General features: G+C 41.0%; 1 protein-coding gene across 2 annotated transcripts in view; it reads right to left on the bottom strand.

Moving 5' to 3' along the window:
- Positions 1-17570: 17570 nt before the first annotated feature.
- The window catches only part of LOC107041868 (V-type proton ATPase 21 kDa proteolipid subunit), a 218244-nt gene continuing 209360 nt past the window's right edge, over positions 17571-26454 (bottom strand). For both annotated transcript variants that reach the window (XM_015262666.1, XM_015262665.1), the window contains exon 6: positions 17571-18133. In XM_015262666.1, coding sequence (XP_015118152.1) covers positions 18101-18133 — 33 coding nt within the window. In that variant the 3' untranslated portion in view covers positions 17571-18100. The remainder of the gene's footprint in view (positions 18134-26454) is intronic.

The following is a 26454-nucleotide window of genomic DNA, read 5'->3' as shown; positions in this document are numbered from 1 at the left end:
ATAAATTTTAAGAGAGAGAGAATCGCGTCATANATGTGACTCAATATCTTAATTCCGATTTAGATAATAAATTATTGAATAATCTATTCTCAATCTTTCCCAAAAACTCCCAGTTAAATAAATCAAAATCAATTGATGTCGTGTTAATTGGCTTTGTAATCGCAATTGCTTCTACCCGCCACATGCTCGTGGANGAATCTTTTATTGTCAATTTCCACGCAGAGAATCCTTTCATTTTCTCACTTCCCTTGTCAATAAAAGTCTGTTGTTCTACTCTGATTCAATAGTTTCTTGTGATTTCATCTGTACCGCCCAAAACGTAGTAATTTCGGATGATGACGTTACTTCCCTGTGACGGAATTTTCGAGAATTCCGCCACCTGTACGAGAGTTCACCGTAAGATCGGAAAACTGCGAACATCCGACCAAGTAAATTATAAGGAGAGAGAGTAACGAGTGTGAGTAAATAAATTTTAAGAGAGAGAGAATCGCGTCATATTCTCTCCCCTGAAGGTTAGCACCCNCTCTTGGGTGACCCTCCGGGAAATGTTCACTTCACTTAAGTGGACTTAACTAACTTAATATTAATTTAGATTCAAAGTTTCACCACTGTTCGATATAACAGGGGTGACGGTACGATCCAAAGTGGTCCAATATNCCGCCCAAAACGTAGTAATTTCGGATGATGACGTTACTTCCCTGTGACGGAATTTTCGAGAATTCCGCCACCTGTACGAGAGTTCACCGTAAGATCGGAAAACTGCGAACATCCGACCAAGTAAATTATAAGGAGAGAGAGTAACGAGTGTGAGTAAATAAATTTTAAGAGAGAGAGAATCGCGTCATATTCTCTCCCCTGAAGGTTAGCACCCCTGTCGAACGGAGATGCAACAGTCCTAATCTTTAGCTCGAGCCTTGGATATCNATATTAATTTAGATTCAAAGTTTCACCACTGTTCGATATAACAGGGGTGACGGTACGATCCAAAGTGGTCCAATATGGCTGCAGAATGTCCTGGCTTTCTTCTCCATTCCGTTAGTTCCACTCCAACCAATGGGAAAATTCCACTCGTCAAATATCTCCCTTCCCGGGTCAACTGGCGGGGTTATTAATGATGACCCGACATCTAATGTCCTNATAAGGAGAGAGAGTAACGAGTGTGAGTAAATAAATTTTAAGAGAGAGAGAATCGCGTCATATTCTCTCCCCTGAAGGTTAGCACCCCTGTCGAACGGAGATGCAACAGTCCTAATCTTTAGCTCGAGCCTTGGATATCNAGAATGTCCTGGCTTTCTTCTCCATTCCGTTAGTTCCACTCCAACCAATGGGAAAATTCCACTCGTCAAATATCTCCCTTCCCGGGTCAACTGGCGGGGTTATTAATGATGACCCGACATCTAATGTCCTCGAGATGAGGATTGAGTAGCACTTTCTCTCCATCCTAGTTCTCTCATTGGCTCGGAGTTTATCTCCCGCGCCACAGGTGTTCGACATTTGCATTTTTATTGACTTTATCGTGGTCATTAATTGAAGGGTCAGGACTCTAGTTTATCGACCCTACCCACAGCAGTGTTATTGTTTATTTCACCGTGTGATATCTCCATTGAATTTATGGAGGTTATTTTATCTCATTGGTCACTCGGGACGTTCACTCTCCTTCATCAGTGGATACTCTCTCCTGTTGGCTGAGTCAACTCATCCCATCAACCCTGGATGTTGCCTTCCCCGTCTCCCCGGCTGCGCACAACCTCTCAGCTGTCACCTCCGACTTCTGGTAAGCACTCTTCCCTGGCTTCTGGCATTTGATCCCCTGGCACCTGGTATTTTATGTTCGTACCAGTTTCATAAACATTTCTCCACGCTCCAGCACCAATCCATCTGGTTTTCCCATCGAGGGCCCTCCCCAACGAGCGAAACCCCCACTGGCAGAAGGCCGCTGCCCAGCTCTAGCTGTCCAGTCCTCCCAGTCGTCCTGTGGCGGATGTTCAGACCTCCCAGCCTCCCAGGCCATCGAGTAAATTTTTCAACATTGTTTCAGAAACCACGGAGGAAGGAAGGCAGAACCCTCCTGGTTTCGCCAATCCTCCCACCAATCAATCCGGTTATCCTCCGTTTCATAGGAGCGAGGCCCGCACTCGTGACAAAAGATACACCCTGTATATGATGTACCAACACAAATTGAATTAAAAGTCACAATAGTTGGGTTGAAATGTCGATTTTATTAGAGTTATGGAGTTTTAGAGTTATTCAAAAACTTGAATAACTATGAAAATGAAAGCTAATCAGATCAAACATATACCATTCTGAAGAGTGCGAAATTATCTTCAATATGATATACATATAGTCCCATTTACTTCACTTGGAAATATCAAAAATTCGACCTCAAATTAAAATTTAAGTAAAACCTGAAAACCAACAATTTTTGTTCAAACCCCCATAACTCCAGGAAAAATGATCGTAATTAAACAGCTGAAACGTCATTTTCAAGGTCTCTTTCAGAACTCTGAATGGGTATATGATGTATTGCCAGAGATTGAGTTCAAAGTCACAATAATTGGATTGAAATGTCGATTTTAGTGTGTGAAATAAAGGTAAAAATAGAAAAAAATGATAATAACTCACTGAAAACCGAACCGAACCAAATTTGACATATACCATTTTAAAGAACAGAAAATGGCCTACAAAATGATATACATATACTCCCATTTACTTCGGTTGGAAGTACCAAAAAATCCAAATGAAGCTGAACTTCAAGTGAAAATAGTGAAAAAATATCTTTACTTACAAAACGCCCATGAATCAACAGGAGGTCATGTAGAGCTTCTCGAGACCTTCAAATTGATGTATGATATATCTCCATTGATCCAATCCGCAGTCACAATAATTTGCAAAAAATATGAATTTTTTGGGTGTGACATAACATCAGAGATAGGAAAAACACTTGAATAACTCCATGAAAATGTAACGAAATCAAATCAAACATATACGATTTTGAAGAGTGAAAAATTATCTTCAAAACGATCTACATATACTCCCATTTACTCAACTTGCAAGTATCCAAAATTCCACCTCAAGTTAATCTTTGAATAAACCTGAAAATCCAACATTTTTGTTCAAACTCCCATAACTCAATGAAAAATAATTGAAATGAAACGACTCAACCGTGATTTTAAAGCTTATCTAATAAGCTTTCGAATGAATATGAGATATATACCCATAGTGGAAGGAAAAAGCCGACTGGCTCATTTACATGAAGAAAACTCGAAATTTTCAAAACGTGACACACGAAATTCGACACATAATAACGTCTAACATTCCATCAACTTAATGTAATGAAAAATTTCGCACGTCACTTTGAAGATCTCATCAAGATTGTTATGTCGGGAATGATGAAATCTCGACTATAACATTGGTTGTCATGTGAAAATGACATGAAAAGTATGAAAACTTTTGAAATAAATTTTAATTGGCAAATGTTAGAAAACAAATCACTAGAGAGTTGAATAATAAGGTCCCCTTGAATTGAAGTTAATTATTCCCCAGTATTATCAATGGGAAAGTGTCTTGGCTGGAAACACAAGGCGTTAGTTTTAAATAAAAGAATTTCAAATCTGAACAATTATATTCTGAAATTTTGGTGAGTTTACAATTATAATGATGGTCGTACAACTTACGTGACCTTCTTCTCGTTGTGCTTGTACACGTTTGTCGTTTCCTAATTCTAAAGTTATTCGTTTACAATAATTTCGTTTTAATTACTTTGAATGAGTGAATAATAATTATTTGAGTTCCAAGATGTTAATTGAGTTCCGATATTTTCAATTGGCAACATAAATTATCAAAGAATCATGAAAGATTCTATACATTGACAAAAAGTCGTAGAAAATTTTAAATAAGTAAAGTTACGAAAAACTCTACATTTGATTGTTACTTCAAAATTATGTGGGTCCCCACTTTAGGACTGAATGAATTTATCCAACTCAGAGAACGGGCGTCTCTGCTAATTCTAAACTTGTGACTATCGCACTTGTAGAATAGATGAAAGTAGCCAACTGAAGGGTTGATGAAGAACTGGAACGTGTAGTGGAACTGACTTTTTCCGCGTCGCGGCTCCCTTTTTATATTGAATCGAAAGTGTGTCATCAGGGGTGGAAGGTTCTAGAAGCTTCCCCCTGTTTTTACCATTGTCTTCTGCAGGTATCCGCCTAATTATTGGATTTCTTTGAATATTATTCGGGGATTGGTGGTGACGTTTCTCCTATCCCTTCATGGAGCTCGTTGATTGGTGATCAGGTGACATCAGGCCTCTTCATTTTCCGTTTGGACTTGCGTAGTTTTTCCAAATTTTGTGAAGGGAATAGTCAACTATCTGCTTCCCCTAATTGACGTAGGACACGCGAAGACTATCCTCCATTCCGATCTTGTCCCCTGATAAAAGTCGTATCATAACTTGTGGTTATTTTCAGGCATTTTTCCCCTAATTGAGTCATAGCATCACACTTCCGCTGTATGGTCACTGTCCAGCTTAGTCACCCGCGAAACCTCTTAAACGGTGAGGTTCCGGGTTAGCCCCAAAACGTAGGTTTCACCCCATTCACATTCTCATACATTTTCAGAGGTGTTATTGATTTTTCTATTGCCAACCGGTAATGAGATTCACAGACATCTCATGCCTTTCTAATTTGTTAAATTGTAATATTTGATAGTTTCCACAATTTTAAAACAAGAAAATATTAATTCATTCATTCGTGATTTAATTCTACATGGATAATTTTTATGGGTGTCGTCTCTACATTTGATTGGGTTACCCTTTCCAATCTATTATTCCACCTTCTCTATTCCTACAAGGAACCTTTGGGATCTTCGCATTTGACTCTCTTTACAGATATGCGTTCATAAAAATTATGAAATAATGGTTATTCCATAGAGAAAATTATTTAGGAAAAATGGATTATAAAGCATTTTTCGACGGATGTCACAATATCTTCAAATTGGTCATCAAGTCTAATGCAACGATAAATGGTAAAAATTGTGAATTTTAGGGTGTGACATAACGTTGAAAATTGGAACAAAATCTTAAATAATCCATGAAAGAAGCCACCGAATTGTATTTATCATATACCATTTTGAAGAGTACAAAATAACCTTCAAAATGATATACAAAAAAATGATAATCTCATTTATTTCAATCAGGAGCATTGAAAAATCCAACCAATATTGAATTTTGAGAAAAACCCATTTTATTTTTTTGAAAATCCCATTTTATTCTTCAAATTCCCATAACTCATTAAAAAATGATGGGAAGTGAACAAATCAGGCATCATTTTGAAACTTATTTAATAACCTTTCGAATGAGTACAAGATATATACCCATCATGGATCAGAAAAGAGCAAATTTATCTCTAAAAAAACTAAAGAAAAGGGGTCGGTTACGGACACGGATTATTTACTTGTGGAAACAAGCAGGGGTAGAACTCCTATCCGACAGAAAGCGAATGACCATTACTTTTTTTCTTATTATACTTTTCTCCTTTTTTTTCTACCAATTTCATTGGTAGTAAGCTTCCGAAGGAAAGTAAATGGAAATATAAATGACCATTTCATTCATCACCATTCAATGACATTCACCAACGAAATCCAATATTGAATCAAGAATCTTTTATTGTCAATTTCCACGCAGAGAATCCTTTCATTTTCTCACTTCCCTTGTCAATAAAAGTCTGTTGTTCTACTCTGATTCAATAGTTTCTTGTGATTTCATCTGTACCGCCCAAAACGTAGTAATTTCGGATGATGACGTTACTTCCCTGTGACGGAATTTTCGAGAATTCCGCCACCTGTACGAGAGTTCACCGTAAGATCGGAAAACTGCGAACATCCGACCAAGTAAATTATAAGGAGAGAGAGTAACGAGTGTGAGTAAATAAATTTTAAGAGAGAGAGAATCGCGTCATATTCTCTCCCCTGAAGGTTAGCACCCCTGTCGAACGGAGATGCAACAGTCCTAATCTTTAGCTCGAGCCTTGGATATCGATCATCAGAACATCCGAACATCAACATCCGCGGGAGAATAATGTTCGATTCTTTAAAACCAGTAAATTCACGTGTCGATCCACGATAAAAACGAGTNCTCTCTCCTGTTGGCTGAGTCAACTCATCCCATCAACCCTGGATGTTGCCTTCCCCGTCTCCCCGGCTGCGCACAACCTCTCAGCTGTCACCTCCGACTTCTGGTAAGCACTCTTCCCTGGCTTCTGGCATTTGATCCCCTGGCACCTGGTATTTTATGTTCGTACCAGTTTCATAAACATTTCTCCACGCTCNACGAATTCTGAGTGGAACGAGTTTCCACCGTGGATCGTGGCCGATAGACTGAGCCTCCCGGTGAGATATCGTANCTCCCCAACGAGCGAAACCCCCACTGGCAGAAGGCCGCTGCCCAGCTCTAGCTGTCCAGTCCTCCCAGTCGTCCTGTGGCGGATGTTCAGACCTCCCAGCCTCCCAGGCCATCGAGTAAATTTTTCAACATTGTTTCAGAAACCACGGAGGAAGGAAGGCAGAACCCTCCTGGTTTCGCCAATCCTCCCACCAATCAATCCGGTTATCCTCCGTTTCATAGGAGCGAGGCCCGCACTCGTGACAAAAGATACACCCTGTATATGATGTACCAACACAAATTGAATTAAAAGTCACAATAGTTGGGTTGAAATGTCGATTTTATTAGAGTTATGGAGTTTTAGAGTTATTCAAAAACTTGAATAACTATGAAAATGAAAGCTAATCAGATCAAACATATACCATTCTGAAGAGTGCGAAATTATCTTCAATATGATATACATATAGTCCCATTTACTTCACTTGGAAATATCAAAAATTCGACCTCAAATTAAAATTTAAGTAAAACCTGAAAACCAACAATTTTTGTTCAAACCCCCATAACTCCAGGAAAAATGATCGTAATTAAACAGCTGAAACGTCATTTTCAAGGTCTCTTTCAGAACTCTGAATGGGTATATGATGTATTGCCAGAGATTGAGTTCAAAGTCACAATAATTGGATTGAAATGTCGATTTTAGTGTGTGAAATAAAGGTAAAAATAGAAAAAAATGATAATAACTCACTGAAAACCGAACCGAACCAAATTTGACATATACCATTTTAAAGAACAGAAAATGGCCTACAAAATGATATACATATACTCCCATTTACTTCGGTTGGAAGTACCAAAAAATCCAAATGAAGCTGAACTTCAAGTGAAAATAGTGAAAAAATATCTTTACTTACAAAACGCCCATGAATCAACAGGAGGTCATGTAGAGCTTCTCGAGACCTTCAAATTGATGTATGATATATCTCCATTGATCCAATCCGCAGTCACAATAATTTGCAAAAAATATGAATTTTTTGGGTGTGACATAACATCAGAGATAGGAAAAACACTTGAATAACTCCATGAAAATGTAACGAAATCAAATCAAACATATACGATTTTGAAGAGTGAAAAATTATCTTCAAAACGATCTACATATACTCCCATTTACTCAACTTGCAAGTATCCAAAATTCCACCTCAAGTTAATCTTTGAATAAACCTGAAAATCCAACATTTTTGTTCAAACTCCCATAACTCAATGAAAAATAATTGAAATGAAACGACTCAACCGTGATTTTAAAGCTTATCTAATAAGCTTTCGAATGAATATGAGATATATACCCATAGTGGAAGGAAAAAGCCGACTGGCTCATTTACATGAAGAAAACTCGAAATTTTCAAAACGTGACACACGAAATTCGACACATAATAACGTCTAACATTCCATCAACTTAATGTAATGAAAAATTTCGCACGTCACTTTGAAGATCTCATCAAGATTGTTATGTCGGGAATGATGAAATCTCGACTATAACATTGGTTGTCATGTGAAAATGACATGAAAAGTATGAAAACTTTTGAAATAAATTTTAATTGGCAAATGTTAGAAAACAAATCACTAGAGAGTTGAATAATAAGGTCCCCTTGAATTGAAGTTAATTATTCCCCAGTATTATCAATGGGAAAGTGTCTTGGCTGGAAACACAAGGCGTTAGTTTTAAATAAAAGAATTTCAAATCTGAACAATTATATTCTGAAATTTTGGTGAGTTTACAATTATAATGATGGTCGTACAACTTACGTGACCTTCTTCTCGTTGTGCTTGTACACGTTTGTCGTTTCCTAATTCTAAAGTTATTCGTTTACAATAATTTCGTTTTAATTACTTTGAATGAGTGAATAATAATTATTTGAGTTCCAAGATGTTAATTGAGTTCCGATATTTTCAATTGGCAACATAAATTATCAAAGAATCATGAAAGATTCTATACATTGACAAAAAGTCGTAGAAAATTTTAAATAAGTAAAGTTACGAAAAACTCTACATTTGATTGTTACTTCAAAATTATGTGGGTCCCCACTTTAGGACTGAATGAATTTATCCAACTCAGAGAACGGGCGTCTCTGCTAATTCTAAACTTGTGACTATCGCACTTGTAGAATAGATGAAAGTAGCCAACTGAAGGGTTGATGAAGAACTGGAACGTGTAGTGGAACTGACTTTTTCCGCGTCGCGGCTCCCTTTTTATATTGAATCGAAAGTGTGTCATCAGGGGTGGAAGGTTCTAGAAGCTTCCCCCTGTTTTTACCATTGTCTTCTGCAGGTATCCGCCTAATTATTGGATTTCTTTGAATATTATTCGGGGATTGGTGGTGACGTTTCTCCTATCCCTTCATGGAGCTCGTTGATTGGTGATCAGGTGACATCAGGCCTCTTCATTTTCCGTTTGGACTTGCGTAGTTTTTCCAAATTTTGTGAAGGGAATAGTCAACTATCTGCTTCCCCTAATTGACGTAGGACACGCGAAGACTATCCTCCATTCCGATCTTGTCCCCTGATAAAAGTCGTATCATAACTTGTGGTTATTTTCAGGCATTTTTCCCCTAATTGAGTCATAGCATCACACTTCCGCTGTATGGTCACTGTCCAGCTTAGTCACCCGCGAAACCTCTTAAACGGTGAGGTTCCGGGTTAGCCCCAAAACGTAGGTTTCACCCCATTCACATTCTCATACATTTTCAGAGGTGTTATTGATTTTTCTATTGCCAACCGGTAATGAGATTCACAGACATCTCATGCCTTTCTAATTTGTTAAATTGTAATATTTGATAGTTTCCACAATTTTAAAACAAGAAAATATTAATTCATTCATTCGTGATTTAATTCTACATGGATAATTTTTATGGGTGTCGTCTCTACATTTGATTGGGTTACCCTTTCCAATCTATTATTCCACCTTCTCTATTCCTACAAGGAACCTTTGGGATCTTCGCATTTGACTCTCTTTACAGATATGCGTTCATAAAAATTATGAAATAATGGTTATTCCATAGAGAAAATTATTTAGGAAAAATGGATTATAAAGCATTTTTCGACGGATGTCATAAGATCTTCAAATTGGTCATCAAGTCTAATGCAACGATAAATGGTAAAAATTGTGAATTTTAGGGTGTGACATAACGTTGAAAATTGGAACAAAATCTTAAATAATCCATGAAAGAAGCCACCGAATTGTATTTATCATATACCATTTTGAAGAGTACAAAATAACCTTCAAAATGATATACAAAAAAATGATAATCTCATTTATTTCAATCAGGAGCATTGAAAAATCCAACCAATATTGAATTTTGAGAAAAACCCATTTTATTTTTTTGAAAATCCCATTTTATTCTTCAAATTCCCATAACTCATTAAAAAATGATGGGAAGTGAACAAATCAGGCATCATTTTGAAACTTATTTAATAACCTTTCGAATGAGTACAAGATATATACCCATCATGGATCAGAAAAGAGCAAATTTATCTCTAAAAAAACTAAAGAAAAGGGGTCGGTTACGGACACGGATTATTTACTTGTGGAAACAAGCAGGGGTAGAACTCCTATCCGACAGAAAGCGAATGACCATTACTTTTTTTCTTATTATACTTTTCTCCTTTTTTTTCTACCAATTTCATTGGTAGTAAGCTTCCGAAGGAAAGTAAATGGAAATATAAATGACCATTTCATTCATCACCATTCAATGACATTCACCAACGAAATCCAATATTGAATCAAGAATCTTTTATTGTCAATTTCCACGCAGAGAATCCTTTCATTTTCTCACTTCCCTTGTCAATAAAAGTCTGTTGTTCTACTCTGATTCAATAGTTTCTTGTGATTTCATCTGTACCGCCCAAAACGTAGTAATTTCGGATGATGACGTTACTTCCCTGTGACGGAATTTTCGAGAATTCCGCCACCTGTACGAGAGTTCACCGTAAGATCGGAAAACTGCGAACATCCGACCAAGTAAATTATAAGGAGAGAGAGTAACGAGTGTGAGTAAATAAATTTTAAGAGAGAGAGAATCGCGTCATATTCTCTCCCCTGAAGGTTAGCACCCCTGTCGAACGGAGATGCAACAGTCCTAATCTTTAGCTCGAGCCTTGGATATCGATCATCAGAACATCCGAACATCAACATCCGCGGGAGAATAATGTTCGATTCTTTAAAACCAGTAAATTCACGTGTCGATCCACGATAAAAACGAGTAAAAATAAAATATTCAGTTGAATTAAAAACAAATTGTTAAATTCTAGATGTTTCGAGGTAATTTCCAGTTTAGTTTCGGATTGAGGGATTACAGTTAGAGTCATTACGGTTTAGGTAAATTTACAGTCAAATGTATTTACCGGTTTAATAGATATTTTGTTAGTTTCACGAATTCTGAGTGGAACGAGTTTCCACCGTGGATCGTGGCCGATAGACTGAGCCTCCCGGTGAGATATCGTATTTCCGTTGAGTGTTAGTGGCTGATCATCGAGGTTGAGCTGAAATGCTCACGCTCCCTAGCTTACGCGTTTCGTGGGGTTATTGGGCTCAGTGGTACAGTTGGAAGGCCCTGTGGGTGAATTTAGGCCTCTCGCCTGCATGGATTGCCATGGCTCATTTTAGATTTACGGTTTTGTTAGAGGTGATTCCCCAATAACTCCCGAGAGAGTGACAGATACGAAATATGCACTCACTCAGTGAAAAGTGCATTCGCGTTGATAAAAGGCGAATAACCGCCTATATTTTCCCCTCAATCCGAGTTTCGTTCGTTTCGTTTAGTAAATTCCGGTTAAAGTTCAGTTTCAAACAATTTTCAGTCAAAGGAAATAAAGTGCCAGCCACATAAAATTATAAATTATCTTAAGACTCCATATTCGGAGTTTAAATTTGAATTAACGTCCCGGCGCGCGAGTCCCCACCGACTGCAGAAGTAACTCTCCGGCGACTGGTTACACGGCGCCTCAGTCGCCCGTCATCACACGAGAATCTCGGTCGAACGCTGGATTCAGTCGCAATTCCGCCATCGTCCAAGTCGCCGCGCTTTTGGAGCAGCCCAAGGGAAAAGNGGCGCGCGAGTCCCCACCGACTGCAGAAGTAACTCTCCGGCGACTGGTTACACGGCGCCTCAGTCGCCCGTCATCACACGAGAATCTCGGTCGAACGCTGGATTCAGTCGCAATTCCGCCATCGTCCAAGTCGCCGCGCTTTTGGAGCAGCCCAAGGGAAAAGACACCGAGAGGACTCCTCGTGAAACCTGGATTGGAGGAAAAATGGTAAGAATACCCTCTGACCCCAAGTGCACACTCCCAGATGGGCAGTAGTGCACATTTCCCCCGCAAATCCGTAGGAGGACCATAAAAGGCGAATGCACATGGTACGGCATCATCGAATGACGGCATCGTGCCCTCTCCGAAACCCCCGTATTTGTCGAACAATAAGTGCACCCATGGAGTGCATAATCGGTTCACAAATACTCTCTTTATTCCTGAGAAGTGATTGTGTAGTGATAATTGGGGAAATCATACATAAAATAGGGTTATGCGTGCACGCATGCTCTCCACGTGGTGTGGATGTAGCTTGTAAGGATATTTTCCCGGGTTGTTCACCCAGGAAAAATCCAAACTACTTGTTAACCGTCTCTATCGCTCAATATTCGGGCGCCAGCCGAACCTTCACGGGAGGTTCGACGAAAACCGGCCTCTGAGGCAAACTCGTCCACTCAGAGGACTTTTTGGCTGGACAATGGATTGCCCAACTAGCATCAGCGTGATACGGTAGAGTGGGCGAGGTCCACCAGGAGTACAACCGTCACATTCCCACGGCCTTTGCAAGCCGAGGATTATGCCTCGCGGCATAAGTTCCCTACTGAATGAGATTCATCTTTCCTCCGGAGGGTCTCTCGACTCCTCTGGCGATGCTTCCTCTCTCCGAGTATTTCTACTCGGGAGAGTTTCCGAGCTATCTGCGATTCAGCCGGGACTCCTCAGAGCCTGGGACGTGGAGAGGCTGATCTGACCAGGGTGGAACTCTGTTACCCAAGCTACGACCACCCACTCTCTCCACCATCAGTTACCGCTTTGGTCATCGCGCGTCACTGCCTCCGGGTAGTACTAGACCGTCGGCGTATGGTCGGACCGACAGGAGGATTTCTCGACTCCAGGCCCACGGGCCCATACGCCTCGAATCGTTCCGCCGAGACTAGATGACGCCGAACACGACGAAGTCCTCACCTCGTGTTCCGAAATAACTCAGATTTACGCGCGGGGGATGCAGGGGTATCCCCCTATATTCGCCGTCACAGTTATGCACCAGCCTACGCTGAGTAAAACTCCTTACCATGGCTTTTCCAGCCATCCACCACTCCAGCACACCGAGATTATTTCAACCTCTCGGTTCAAGCGCTCGCGTGCGACTAACTCGGAATCTTACTAGGGCCTTGCCTCCTAGTCTGGATATCTCGGCGACGATAGGTCATTCCGTTACCCTATCCCCACCAATCAACCCGACGGGATCACGGAGGTACCAGTCCTTTCACCTGGCCGTTGGTCCCTAGCCTACTCCGACATAGCCTATAGAATCGCCCAGTTGGACGGCCTGTACGTCGGCCCCNGCGACGATAGGTCATTCCGTTACCCTATCCCCACCAGTCAACCTGACGGGATCACGGAGGTACCAGTCCTTTCACCTGGCCGTTGGTCCCTAACCTACTCCGACATAGCCGACAGAATCGCCCAGTTGGACGGCCTGTACGTCGGCCCCATTTCCCCTAGCACATGCTGGGCGAATTCTAATACGGCGATAGTCTAGTAACGCGCTTCAGACCTCCAGGGGTCGCGGTTTCACCCATAACCGCTATGCCTTAGGTCTTTCATTGGTTTGTGGTTCATCTCATCTAGTCTCGGCTTTCTTCAGCCGCCTCTAGATGTCACTACTTATCTCTCTTCGATAATTTTAAGAGTTCACTTATCTTTTCACGGGGATTTCAACCCGTAACGAGAAAATCTCGTTACAAGCTGTGGTGCTGTTTTACATGCTTTTCATTGCTCGGACGGATTGACGCCTCATTTGGGAGCGCTTTTCGTTCCGTAGCATTTTTCTCTGATATTTTATTTCCATAATACCGATTTCTCGTCGAATAGAAGCTCGTGAGCTCCCTATAATTGAAGCGACGCCACAAGGCTCCTGGTCGAGAGAGAATTCGAGAATGTGAACTGAGGGCATCTTGCGAGTGCCTATGCCATTCCTCGAGTTTTCTCCTTCAGTGAATATTCGGCTTCCCGTCAATTCTTCGTCGCTAGCGGTTCTCGTATGTGTATGGATCCCCGTGCACGCCATTTCCGGTTGTGCCGAGAGATCATACGTATTTAGGTTTTTCTCCCCCGTTCTCGCAGATATTTCTCTCTCTCAGGGTCCATTCGTTTACTCTCTCCCTCAGGAATAAATCGTAGTAAATAAATTTAGAATTTCTATTTATTTTGGATCGATTTTGAGAAATGAAATAAATCACGAGTCAATTTAACATAATCCACGTGTCTCAGATTTGATTAATTTTCCGATCTGGTTTTGAGTAATTTTGGAATATTTCTTTGGGTTGCGAGACACCTTTTCCTAAGACCGAGCGACCGATCCTACCCCGCTCTCCGAATTCCTTCGAGCTAGTCGAAATAATTCCGCAACCTCTCCCTTCGATTTTCCCTAGTTATCTTTAAGTCTAGTTTTCTTCTCGTTTGGTTCCCTTTGGCTGCGGTTCGTTGATACCGCCGAAACAAAAATCAACTGGCGCCCGATACCAGTTCCTCAAAAGAGTAGCTGTCTTCTCGTTTTCCAGTTATGGCGTTTCTATCGTTTCTACGGTTTTCGAGAACTTCAGGGAACATCAAAGTGGAAGAGGCCGAAGGTGACACACTACGGCTACCGTTCAGTCTGGAATTTTCTGCGGGTTCCAGGTTTCGAATCCAATCCGTTCATATTAGTCTACGTTGGGAAAAATCGCCGTCACATCCCATTCAAATTCACGAAAGTCACCCTCATTCCAGATGGTATTCCATAGTGCTATTCTGCGTCGTTTATATGGCGTGGTGTTTCGAATATCGATCAACTATCAAATGAAATTATAGTTTGATAAAATATAATTGTTTGATAAAATATATTGTAAAAATGTAAAATCTCTTTTATTAATTTTATCTTTGAAACCATCTAACTAACTTTACGTCTAGGGAAGCGATCAACGAATGATTTGATTAGGTGCGCGGAGTTATTGAGCCGAGCCAAAGGCGAGGCAGACCAACCGTGCGAGTAAAAAAAACATAACGGCAGCCCGGAAAATATTTTTCCGTAGTGATTTTCAATTTTTCAAGTTTGGAAAGTATGTTATACCAATTCCCAGACGAGAAATCGTGGAAAGCAGTAGGGAAAAAAAAATATTTTACCTTTTACTGAAATGGATATATACAAAAAATAAATCTGTTTCATACCACTGCACCGATGCCGTCCATTTAAAGTACGGACCTTTGGCATTATGAAAGAGATATATATACCATATTTCAACTTTATATCGTTTTCCGTCACAAGTTATCAACCGTACAAGAATGAGAAAACAAAAAAAAAGAAAAACGAGAATATCTCCAAAAGTTTGTATGGACGGGTATACATATATATTTCCCATGATCTAGATAGTAGCGATCGAGACGGATATTTTGAAAAAAGAAAATTTTCAATCGGTCAAGTAGTTGACGAGATATTTGACAGAATAGATTTCCACAAAATAGTATATTACGCAACAAGTGCGTAATGGGTTTTTTGGCTCGTGGGAAGTTGTAAAACGAGCCGAAGGCGAGTTTTACAATCCCACGAGTCAAAAAACACCATAACACACGAGTTTTGTATACGATTTTATGTCATAGGGCCCAGAATCCGCGATTCTACCGAGCGAAGCGAGGTTAGAATCGCGTGATTCTGGGCACATATGACATAAAATTGAATATCTCGCGAACCGCTCGACCGATTGACCTCATCGAAAATACGAACCGTCTATGTTACAAAAGCTAGCAGCATGCCGAATTTCAAGTCGCTAGCTCGTTTTTTCATTGACTTATCGTGCGTACAAGGTTTTTTTTTATGAAAAAACGGAAAACGGCAATATCTCCAAACTTTGAACAAATCGGTAGATATGATATGAGTGATCTAGATAGAGGCCATCGAGACGAGTAGTTCGAAAAAAAAAATTGAAATCGGTGCAGTTGTTGGCGAGATATTGCGGAAAAACGAAATTTAAACAAGTGATTATATCTCAGGAACTACTTGACCGATCGAGCTGAAACGAAGCACCAAAGTGAGGCTCATTCATAGCTATCACGAGCAGAAATTTCAAATTTTTAGCTGCAAATTTCACCGTATTTACGTTGAATTTTCTAAAATTGAATCACCAAAAACTCGAATCTACACACACATACATACAGGCACCCCCTTAAAAACATAATTTCTTTACGTTTCATGACGTTATAGCCTATTTGCAACCAAAATTAGAGAATTGAAAAATCGACCAAAAATAATGCTTCCCTTTGGAAGCAAAAAATTGGAAACATTAATTGTTTACACCCTTAATACCTCTAAGTACCGATTGGAGGTCACTTATTATTTAAAGGGTTGGGGGAACCTGCTGGCATATTCTCTGATGACAATTATTTACGGTTTTACCTGGTTTTGGGTGCAACTATCTTCTTTTCATAAAAGAAGGGGAAAAATCCATTTTTTACCCCTTTGTAATACCCCTAAGTAAAAATTAGAGCGGGCCACTGATTTTTGAGGGGGTTGAGAGAGTCTCCTGACATATGTTTTGATGACCATTATTTAGTTTTTACATTGTTTTGGGGGCAACTTTTCTTTTCATGAAAAACGGAAAAAATAATTTTTTCACTCCTTTAATAACCCTAAGTAAAAATCGGAGGGCTCAGTGATTCTTTTGAGGTTGGGCAAGCCTCCTGACATATTTTCTGATGACAATTATTTATTTTTTTACCATATTTTGGACGCGACTTTTTTTTTGCAAAAACGAGAAAAATTAATTTTTTACCCCCTTAATACCTCTAAGTACCAATTGGAGGAGGTTGGTGGATTTTTAGGAAGTTGGAGTAGCCTCCTGATACATGAAAATTATTTTTTTTTAAAATTTTTTTTTGCAAAGAATTCTGTTTCATCAAAAATGCGAGAAATCGAGGTTTCCACCCCATGCCTCAATCTGGGCGGAAATTGATAATTTCCTCCCCCTCCCCCCTCATGCCACCAGAACAAAGATCGTAGTCTTTTACTTCGTCTGCCTCAGGGGAGTAGAGCGGTATGGTGGGAACACCACCAACACTTTTACATTCCACTCACCGTCAGGCGTCCGTTTATCCCGCGCTCCTGATTCGTCCAACTTCAACTTTAAATAAGTCGAAAAAGATGCTTCCGATCGAAAAGTTCTTCAGGACTTTTCCAATAGACACCCCTCTGCAGCCATAATACGGCCATCCAAACAATTCCAACAACTCAAATACGAAAATTCTAATGAATAAAAATCTGTTTTCATTCAACATTGCCGACGTTTCGAATGCTATATGCATTCTTCCTCAGGGCAGTTTATTCCATCTAATAAATTTTCATAACTCCGGTTAATCAATGCTCCACATACTCATGTTTACAAGAATAAAACACAAAAGGAGCCAAACTCCCTCTGTATAACAGTTAATCTACATTATGTCAACACATTGTCAACATATTGTCATTTTTTTTAAGGTGTGCCTAAAGGTGGTTCGGCGATGTGCTGAGTTGAATTTGGAGTGAGAGAGTTTCCGTGGTTCCCGGCAGCTTAGTTGGAAGAGTGCCCGGTGCGTAACTGGGAGACCCGGGTTCGAATCCCGGCTGGGCGGATCGGGATTTTTTTCTCTCTAAATTTTAATTCTATTTGAATTTTTCTTTTGAATAACGGAAACGGTTGAAAAATTATTGAGGACTTTTCGACCCAGAATTTAACCCCAAACTTCAGGGTAAAGTTTGGACGTTGGGTTCTAGGACACCCTGTTAAACATTTGTGACTAGTCACAACAATCATCGCACTGCAACAGAATATATCGCATACCTGGTTGATACCTTCGTGTTTCCACAGAGTTATACAGTACAAATAAATTACAATTAACAAATTTTAATAACTTATAACATATTTCTGTATTTCCGACATTGAGCGGCATCTACTTTTACAATCATCTTCATAACGTTAAACTCGTGCGGTCCATGAATGCTTTTCTATATAGTTTTGTTCTCCAACGTAAATTGTGCAATGTATACTTGGAGACGGAGAACTGTACCATTTTTCAAATGAATTTATAATTGATACGTAATGAAGGAATAGAAGACTCAGAAAGATAATGTATATGCAAAGTACGAATGATTCTTGAGATTAAACATTAATAAGATTGATAATTCTTCAAACAGACGTTTTTTACAGCAATATTAAGGGACAGAAGCAACACATGTGAATATACAATAGCAAAAAAGCTCTGGATATTTTCTTGACATTGGAACTCGTTAATTGAAGCCACAAGGAATTCGTCACTCAATGGTTGAAGTGGTAATTATACTCATGTGGTGCGTCAATTCTGGTTCAGCTACTTGATGAGATGAATTAAGTTCTCCTTCATCTATTTTCTCGTCCGTAATTAAGGCTTGTTACCCATTTTAACTCTCGAAGTCTGAAAAATTTGATTCATTAGATTAATATTCTGACTTGGTCAATCAACTCAATAGAGAAACTTATTGCTAAAGACCGTATCCATCATCTCTCAAACGTAATCTACCTTGCTTTTTAAATTTTCGGAAGGCCTTTTGCGCGCTTTGAAAATATTCTGATGCGCTGTATCAAGATCGTAAATTATAAAAAAAACATCCAGTTTTGTACTATTCGTACTATTTTTATACATTCTCAATCATAGTGATCCTTAACTCTTAAGAATGAGCAGGCAAAGTAAAGACGTATAGAAAGGTGCAGCCGATTTTATGAATTTTTGTTTAAATACATTCTTTAATATATTCTGAAGCCCTGTACGGAGTTTCAGATTGCTGAAGACCATGAAATTCATTGTTTAAATGGTATTGATTATTTAAAAAATGCATTTTAAACCATGCTCTTATGACAATTATGAAACAATGTAAGAAATTGTGTGACGTATCGATAAATATACCCTCTACAAAAAAAAGTCCATCGGTTCAGAGAATTGTTTGGAGAAAATTAATTTAAAAAACCAATGAAAACTAGAATATTAGCCCCCGCAACCTATTCTTTTAATTAACCCTAGATTGGTCACCCTATGAGGGAAAGCCCACCACGCGACGTTTTTCTTCAATTACAATTAACTGGCTTACCGAAAAAAATATAAAAAATTTGACTTTGTCAATTGAAGAGTCTAAAAAACTATAGTAATTATTAAAACAACATATTCCCCAAAATTCCCAAAGAAAATAAATTATTTCGAACAGATGAATTATTTTTTTCCATGTTTAATGAAATTGCCCGTAACGCGACGTTGCCAGAAACCCGCTAAACGCATCCGGGCAGTATGGAGTGAATTCGGTAACACTAAAGCCTAAATAACACAGCGGCGAATCCCCGCGGAGGTGACCAAGTCGCAGGGGCGCATTTGGTGACCAGACTCGGGTTAACTAATGATATTTTCTACTTCTCTTTTTTCTTCTTTCGGTATTAATTTTGGTATACTTAAACACCGCCCCAATTCTTTCTTGGCAGAATAACCAATAACCAAGAACACACGATGAATGACACTTGATATTTAACACACGGAATGTTTTATAATAAAATGAATTCTGCAGAAGGTGTCCTAATGATTCGTAAGCAACCTTTCTGAATTGAAATAATTTCCTTTTGTTCATTTCCAAATGGTACACAAAAAGAATTATGCGGGCACTTCAAGTTAACACATTAATGGAAACGCACTCGATTAAAACATACTTTGGTGTTATGCACATATTTCAATGAAACATTATTATTTCCACAGGTTGGAATGTTCATACTTTTTCAAGCACAATTAATCCGAAAACGATTAATAATTACACGTAGCAATAATATACACCCCTATGAAATACATTGGCATATGTACACTAATGAACAACGCATTTCGGATTTCAATATACTTATTGATCATAAAAATCACGAAAAACTGATTGAATCTGCAACTGAATTATCAGCATAACCCTACGATGCATGATGTTTCATCCACATGTGGTGGTTCATACATCGTCGAGTTTAAGACTTTCGGGAATCAACTGTATATAAAGATAACACTCCATACATTAGACCGCCTGTAATGGTTGGGTGAGTTACACTGAGAAAAAAAATTGCTTTTGCCAAATATATTTACTTGCCACAAATAAATGTATATAATTATTTGCATGATACATGTGTAAATTTTCTTGTAGTTAGTAAATATCCTTGACAAAAGCAATTTTTTTCTCAGTGTAGGTGTTGCTCCCGCGGACATCTGAGTGCAGCTGCATTTAGTACTTGGATGGGTGACCGCTTAGAAACACACTCCCCCAAAAATTTTGGAAGGTAGGCACGGTATAGTGACCTCATGTGCTCCTCTAGTCAGTGTGACAGAAGGGCACATTAGGGCTCTTCACAATCGGCCGGCTATACGACTGCATGGTTTCCCGTGCAGTCCTAGCCCGAATGGGATAAAGTTAAGAGTAAGACGGCCCATGGTAACGCAGATGAAACCAGAAGAGAGAAGTGGGACAGGCAAGGCAGACCAATGGGGAGTCTACAGGGTGTCAATGAAGTACATGCTGATCCGAAACCGGCAGGTGCACGGGGTGATTCTGAACAGAAAAATTCTTTTCCACTTTTTGATCAGATGCACCCCTGAGGAGTTATTAGGGTGAGAAAGAAGGCGCTACAGCGTTCAGCAGTTGTACGTCCGTGTGGCTGTGCGCATCAGTGTGCGTGATGCCCCTTCCACTGAGCAGGAGGCGGGATAGAGTTCCCCTTCCACTCGTGAGCGAGAAAGAGAAGGAACGATACTTCTCTGTCGCTCTTACTATGTTCTTGGAGGGGATTACGAAAGAGAGAAAAAATGATTCTTTCCTCTCCCGCTTTGCGTAAACAATTAATAATTATTAATTGTTTATGGAATCCCCAGAGTTCTGATTTTTTTATTTTGGCGGAATTTTGCTGAAAAAAAATATTTTTGCAATTATCTCGTAAACAAATGGGTTTACAGCATTTTGCAAAAAAAAATTTTTTGTAGATCAAATTTCCTACAAAAACGTTTGTTTGGAGGGAAAACTGAATTTAGGGTGGATTGGGAAAGGGGTAGTGGAAATGCCGGTGAAAAACGAACGCACTGAGTATAAAAAATATACTGATTTATTCGGTGGAATCGAACCACCTTAGCGTCACTTGTTACACTCTGTTAATTGTCACTGAAATTAATTCAAACTGTTCTGAATTTAACACTGGAGATTTTCTGAATAATATACTGAATAATAGGAGACTGTACTGAGAATTTAAATACGAGATGTACTGAGAAAACAAAATGTCTCGAACGGGTGATGTACTGACGCTGGTCGGACAACCGAAAGTAGCTTTAGAAAAACGATATACTGCTCGCTCAACTCATTTGCTACGACTCTCTACGACTGACTGACTCTGAGATTCGGTGATTGACTAGGCCTGACCGTTGACCCGAGTTTTCCCGAAGATTTTCGTAAGTGGCCGATCTGATCGACCTTGGTCTTGGAGAAGTTGAGTTACGTTTCAAACACCCCGGGGGCATTCAACATCAGGGTTGTTGAATTACTGGTTGTCGTTCTGTTGGTCCTCTAATTGAATCTTCTTCTGGAGGTCCCAATCGTCGCGATGAACTCGTATCTGTCTAAACATCTTGGCGATGTCGGTGTCAAACACGAGCCTGTGCTTTCTCATCCATGTCACAACGTTCATGGCATTGATCTGCAATTTACCACCAGGATATAATATATCATTGAGTGACATACCTGATGAGCTGGGACTGGAGCCGTTGAAAACGACTCTCAGCTTTGTAGTGATGGCCTCTTCTCTCAGAACCCCGTGGTGTGGCAGATAATAAGCAGGGGAAAGTTCTGGAGAATCGGGTGCTCTCTGCGTATGTCCCAAGGCCTCGTACTCGTTGATGAACTTCTAGTAGAGCTGGGCATATGCCTGATTGTTGTTGAGTTTGCTGGCAGTTGATCTGAGCTGTCGTGAAGCCTTGAATTTTGACTCCCCGAACGNTTTTGTAGATCAAATTTCCTACAAAAACGTTTGTTTGGAGGGAAAACTGAATTTAGGGTGGATTGGGAAAGGGGTAGTGGAAATGCCGGTGAAAAACGAACGCACTGAGTATAAAAAATATACTGATTTATTCGGTGGAATCGAACCACCTTAGCGTCACTTGTTACACTCTGTTAATTGTCACTGAAATTAATTCAAACTGTTCTGAATTTAACACTGGAGATTTTCTGAATAATATACTGAATAATAGGAGACTGTACTGAGAATTTAAATACGAGATGTACTGAGAAAACAAAATGTCTCGAACGGGTGATGTACTGACGCTGGTCGGACAACCGAAAGTAGCTTTAGAAAAACGATATACTGCTCGCTCAACTCATTTGCTACGACTCTCTACGACTGACTGACTCTGAGATTCGGTGATTGACTAGGCCTGACCGTTGACCCGAGTTTTCCCGAAGATTTTCGTAAGTGGCCGATCTGATCGACCTTGGTCTTGGAGAAGTTGAGTTACGTTTCAAACACCCCGGGGGCATTCAACATCAGGGTTGTTGAATTACTGGTTGTCGTTCTGTTGGTCCTCTAATTGAATCTTCTTCTGGAGGTCCCAATCGTCGCGATGAACTCGTATCTGTCTAAACATCTTGGCGATGTCGGTGTCAAACACGAGCCTGTGCTTTCTCATCCATGTCACAACGTTCATGGCATTGATCTGCAATTTACCACCAGGATATAATATATCATTGAGTGACATACCTGATGAGCTGGGACTGGAGCCGTTGAAAACGACTCTCAGCTTTGTAGTGATGGCCTCTTCTCTCAGAACCCCGTGGTGTGGCAGATAATAAGCAGGGGAAAGTTCTGGAGAATCGGGTGCTCTCTGCGTATGTCCCAAGGCCTCGTACTCGTTGATGAACTTCTAGTAGAGCTGGGCATATGCCTGATTGTTGTTGAGTTTGCTGGCAGTTGATCTGAGCTGTCGTGAAGCCTTGAATTTTGACTCCCCGAACGCTTCTGTGGTCCTTGTGAGGTGCAGTTGATGTACTAATTTCTCAGAGATAAATGACACCTCTGATCCTTGATCAATTAGTACTCTGGCGCTGGTGTGAACTTTGCTAGTTGGTAACTTCGTGGTAGCTGTTGATTTCTCTGAAGCACACGAAGGGCTGAAACAAAGTACTGATTTTGTGTTATTATTACCCAGGATAATCTCGCTCTGTTGAGTTCTCTTGTTGACAGGACTGGTCCCCGGGGGCGTCGGCAGTTTTCTGAATCTGTCGATTGCCCTGTTGATTGTCACTGTTACTGCTAGAACCCGAGCCATCGAGCTGTACCTGGTGAGTAGCTCAGCAGGTTGGTTCACTTTTGCTGCAACTGGATGGGCTCGTGCTGGTGAATCTCTTTGGGGATTTTACTGTGTTGCATAAAGCTCTGATCCTGCGTTGATTCCTCTGCCGCAGGCTTCGACGAATCCGACGAATTCCTTCAGACTGGGGAAATCCTTGGAGTCTCCCAGTTTCAATTCCCACTGCTTGAGGGTTTCTGCATCTAATGATCTCCTCAGCAGATGGGCGATCATCTGTTCAATCAAGTTCGAATCTGAGAGACCAACTACCTCTCGTAGCTGGTCTAGTGACTCGACTGCTGTATCTGTGTTGTGGTTGAGTTTCTCCTGAGTTGCCTTGGTGATTTTTGGTAGCTCCAGTATTCGATTGAACAGGTACTGAGCCACCAATCTTGGATCATCGTATTTCGCCTTGAGCTTTTGCCAAGCCTTTTCATAATTCTGGTCGTTGATGTCTAATGTTGATATGAGAGTAGCTGGAGGTCCTCTGAGGCTGCTCTTGAGCCTAATCAACTTCTCCATTGGTGCGGTTGTTGATTTGCTACCGACCAGCGCGGTGAAGAGATCTCTGAATTCCTTCCACTGGGACGGTGTGCCGTCGAAAGCCTTCAAATCCAGACGTTTGAGCTTATCTGGGTGTGCTTGGCCTGGTGAATTGCTTGCTGGTTGAGTTTTCTTTGACCGCCGACACTTCAGTTTACTGATGAGCTTTATACTTTGCTCCTTTGTGACAGCCGTCTGTTCGAAGATTCCTTCAGTCAAGTAGGGATGATCGTGAGGGAGATATTCGATTATGCCTCCCTGCTGTGACAGAAACTCTGCCCAGTAGGTCTCAAGGATTTCTTTCTGTCCATCCAGCTCTTCCACGGTGATGTCCTCATCATTCATGATCGTGGTGGTGAGCTCCTTATGAATGTGGGTGATGCTCTCCACTCTGAACTTTAGTTGCCTCAGTAGAATCTCTTGATGCACAGTGAGACCTGCAGGTGGTAGCCCTATCACCTCAGAGTATCTCGTCTTGATGTTCTGAATTCGTTGAGTACTCGGGATGTTGGCTTCATCTTCAGTCTCGCTGATTACAACTTTCGGAATTGTTGATGGTGGAGGTTCTGTCTTGGTTGGTTGTGCTGCTGCGCCTCTAGTATCTTGTTGATTATCTAAAGCTTGATTTTCAATTACGGTATCTAGATCAGACATGATGATGTAATTGAAAGTCGACTTGCGTGAGAATTCCTTGTTGAGTGGCTTCGGATGTCGGTGATGTATCGACTGTCGATGGGTTACCGACCGTTGACGTACTGCGTTGTGTCGGTAAGGCGTCGCTTGGGAGGTCACCTGTTGCTGAGCGCATTGGCCCGGCGTTGAGGTCCTTCGGCAGCACTCGTAGATGTCGAGTCGGATTACCGACAAGAGTAAACAATAGCACAAATACTCTGAATCCATTGAAACTCTGTCCGTTGACCCCGAAAGTTCGTTACACGAGGCGTCCTTTTAAAATTCACCCGAATCCGATCACACTAATTACTCCCAAATCCGGCTCGAAGGACCAATGTTTGGTGAGGAACTAGATTTAGGGTGGATTGGGAGGTTAGCGGATCGTCGGTGTGAAATAATTGTTGAGAGTCTTGACCTAGTATGAACGTTAATTTATTCTCGGGTTCAAACCACGCTTTGTCAAATTTACGAAACACCTTGTCACTTGTTGATCGTACTGAATTAATTTAATTGTCTATAGTTTTAGCACTGTTGAGTCACTGCTTGAATGGCCAATAAATAACGTGATTTTCTCTTTACTGAATTTCTATCGCCGAGCTAATAGACGCTAAAGTACTGAACGTGTCTAAACTCTGCGCGTTACTCGAATACGGAGATGAACTCTTATCAAAACGGACTATATGACCGATCGTTTGATACTGACTCGCGTTGATTTACGGTGACTCTACTAGACTTGAGCGTTGACGCGGAAAAGGCCGATAATTTTCGTAATTGGCCGAGCTGATCGACCTTGGTCTTGGAAAAGTTGAGTTACGTTTCAAACAGACGTTTTTTGTAGGAAATTAGATTCCCTACAAAAAACAATGAATGGCAAAATGTTGTAAATCCATTTGTTTACAAGATAATTGTAAAAAAGTGTTTTTCAACAAAAAAAATCCACGAAAATCAAAGCCCGTCCCTTTCCCATTTTTGAGACAACTGTGAAACGAGATTTTCTCGTTACGGGTTGAAATCCCCGTGAAAAGATAAGTGAACTCTTAAAATTATCGAAGAGAGATAAGTAGTGACATCTAGAGGCGGCTGAAGAAAGCCGGGACTAGATGAGATGAACCACAAACCAATGAAAGACCTAAGGCATAGCGGTTATGGGTGAAACCGCGACCCCTGGAGGTCTGGAGGGCGTTACTAGACTATCGCCGTATTAGAATTCGCCCAGCATGTGCTAGGGGAAATGGGGCCGACGTACAGGCCGTCCAACTGGGCGATTCTATAGGCTATGTCGGAATAGGCTAGGGACCAACGGCCAGGTGAAAGGACTGGTACCTCCGTGATCCCGTCGGGTTGATTGGTGGGGATAGGGTAATGGAATGACCTATCGTCGCCGAGATATCCAGACTAGGAGGCACGGCCCTAGTAAGATTCCGAGTTAGTCGAACGCGAGCGCTTGAACCGAGAGGTTGAAATAATCTCTCGGTGTGCTGGAAGTGGTGGATGGCTGAAGAAGCCATGGTAAGGAGTTTACTCAGCGTAGCCTGGTGCATAACTGTGGCGGCGAATATAGGGGGATGCCCCTGCATCCCCCGCGCGTAAATCTGAGTTATTTCGGAACGCGAGGTGACGACTTCGTCGTGTTCGGCGTCATCTAGTCTCGGCGGAACGATTCGAGGCGTATGGGCCCGTGGGCCTGGAGTCGAGAAATCCTCCTGTCGGTCCGACCATACGCCGACGGTCTAGTACTACCCGGAGGCAGTGACGCGCGATGACCAAAGCGGTAACTGGTGGTGGAGAGAGTGGGTGGTCGTAGCGTGGGTAACGTAGTTCCACCCTGGTCAGATCAGCCTCTCCACGTCCCAGGGTCTGAGGAGTCCCGGCTGAATCGCAGATAGCTCGGAAACTCTCCCGAGTAGAAATACTCGGAGAGAGGAAGCAACGCCGGAGGAGTTGAGAGACCCTCCGGAGGAAAGATGAATCCCATTCAGTAGGGAACTTGTGCCGCGAGGCATAATTCACGGCTTGCAAAGGCCGTAGAATGTGATGGTAATACTCCTGGTGGACCTCGCTCACTCTACCGTATCACGCTGATGTTAGCTAGGCAACCCATTGTCCAGCCAAAAAGTCCTCTTAGTGGACGAATTTGCCTCAGAGGCCGGTTTTCATCGAACCTCCCGTGAAGGTTCGGCTGGCGC

The sequence above is a fragment of the Diachasma alloeum genome, unplaced genomic scaffold (assembly GCF_001412515.2).
Source record: "Diachasma alloeum isolate Michigan unplaced genomic scaffold, Dall2.0 Dall_scaffold_00384, whole genome shotgun sequence".
In the NCBI taxonomy this organism is placed as follows: domain Eukaryota; kingdom Metazoa; phylum Arthropoda; class Insecta; order Hymenoptera; family Braconidae; genus Diachasma; species Diachasma alloeum.
Note: the sequence above shows the minus strand (reverse complement) of the source record. Positions and strands in the feature narration are given on the sequence as shown.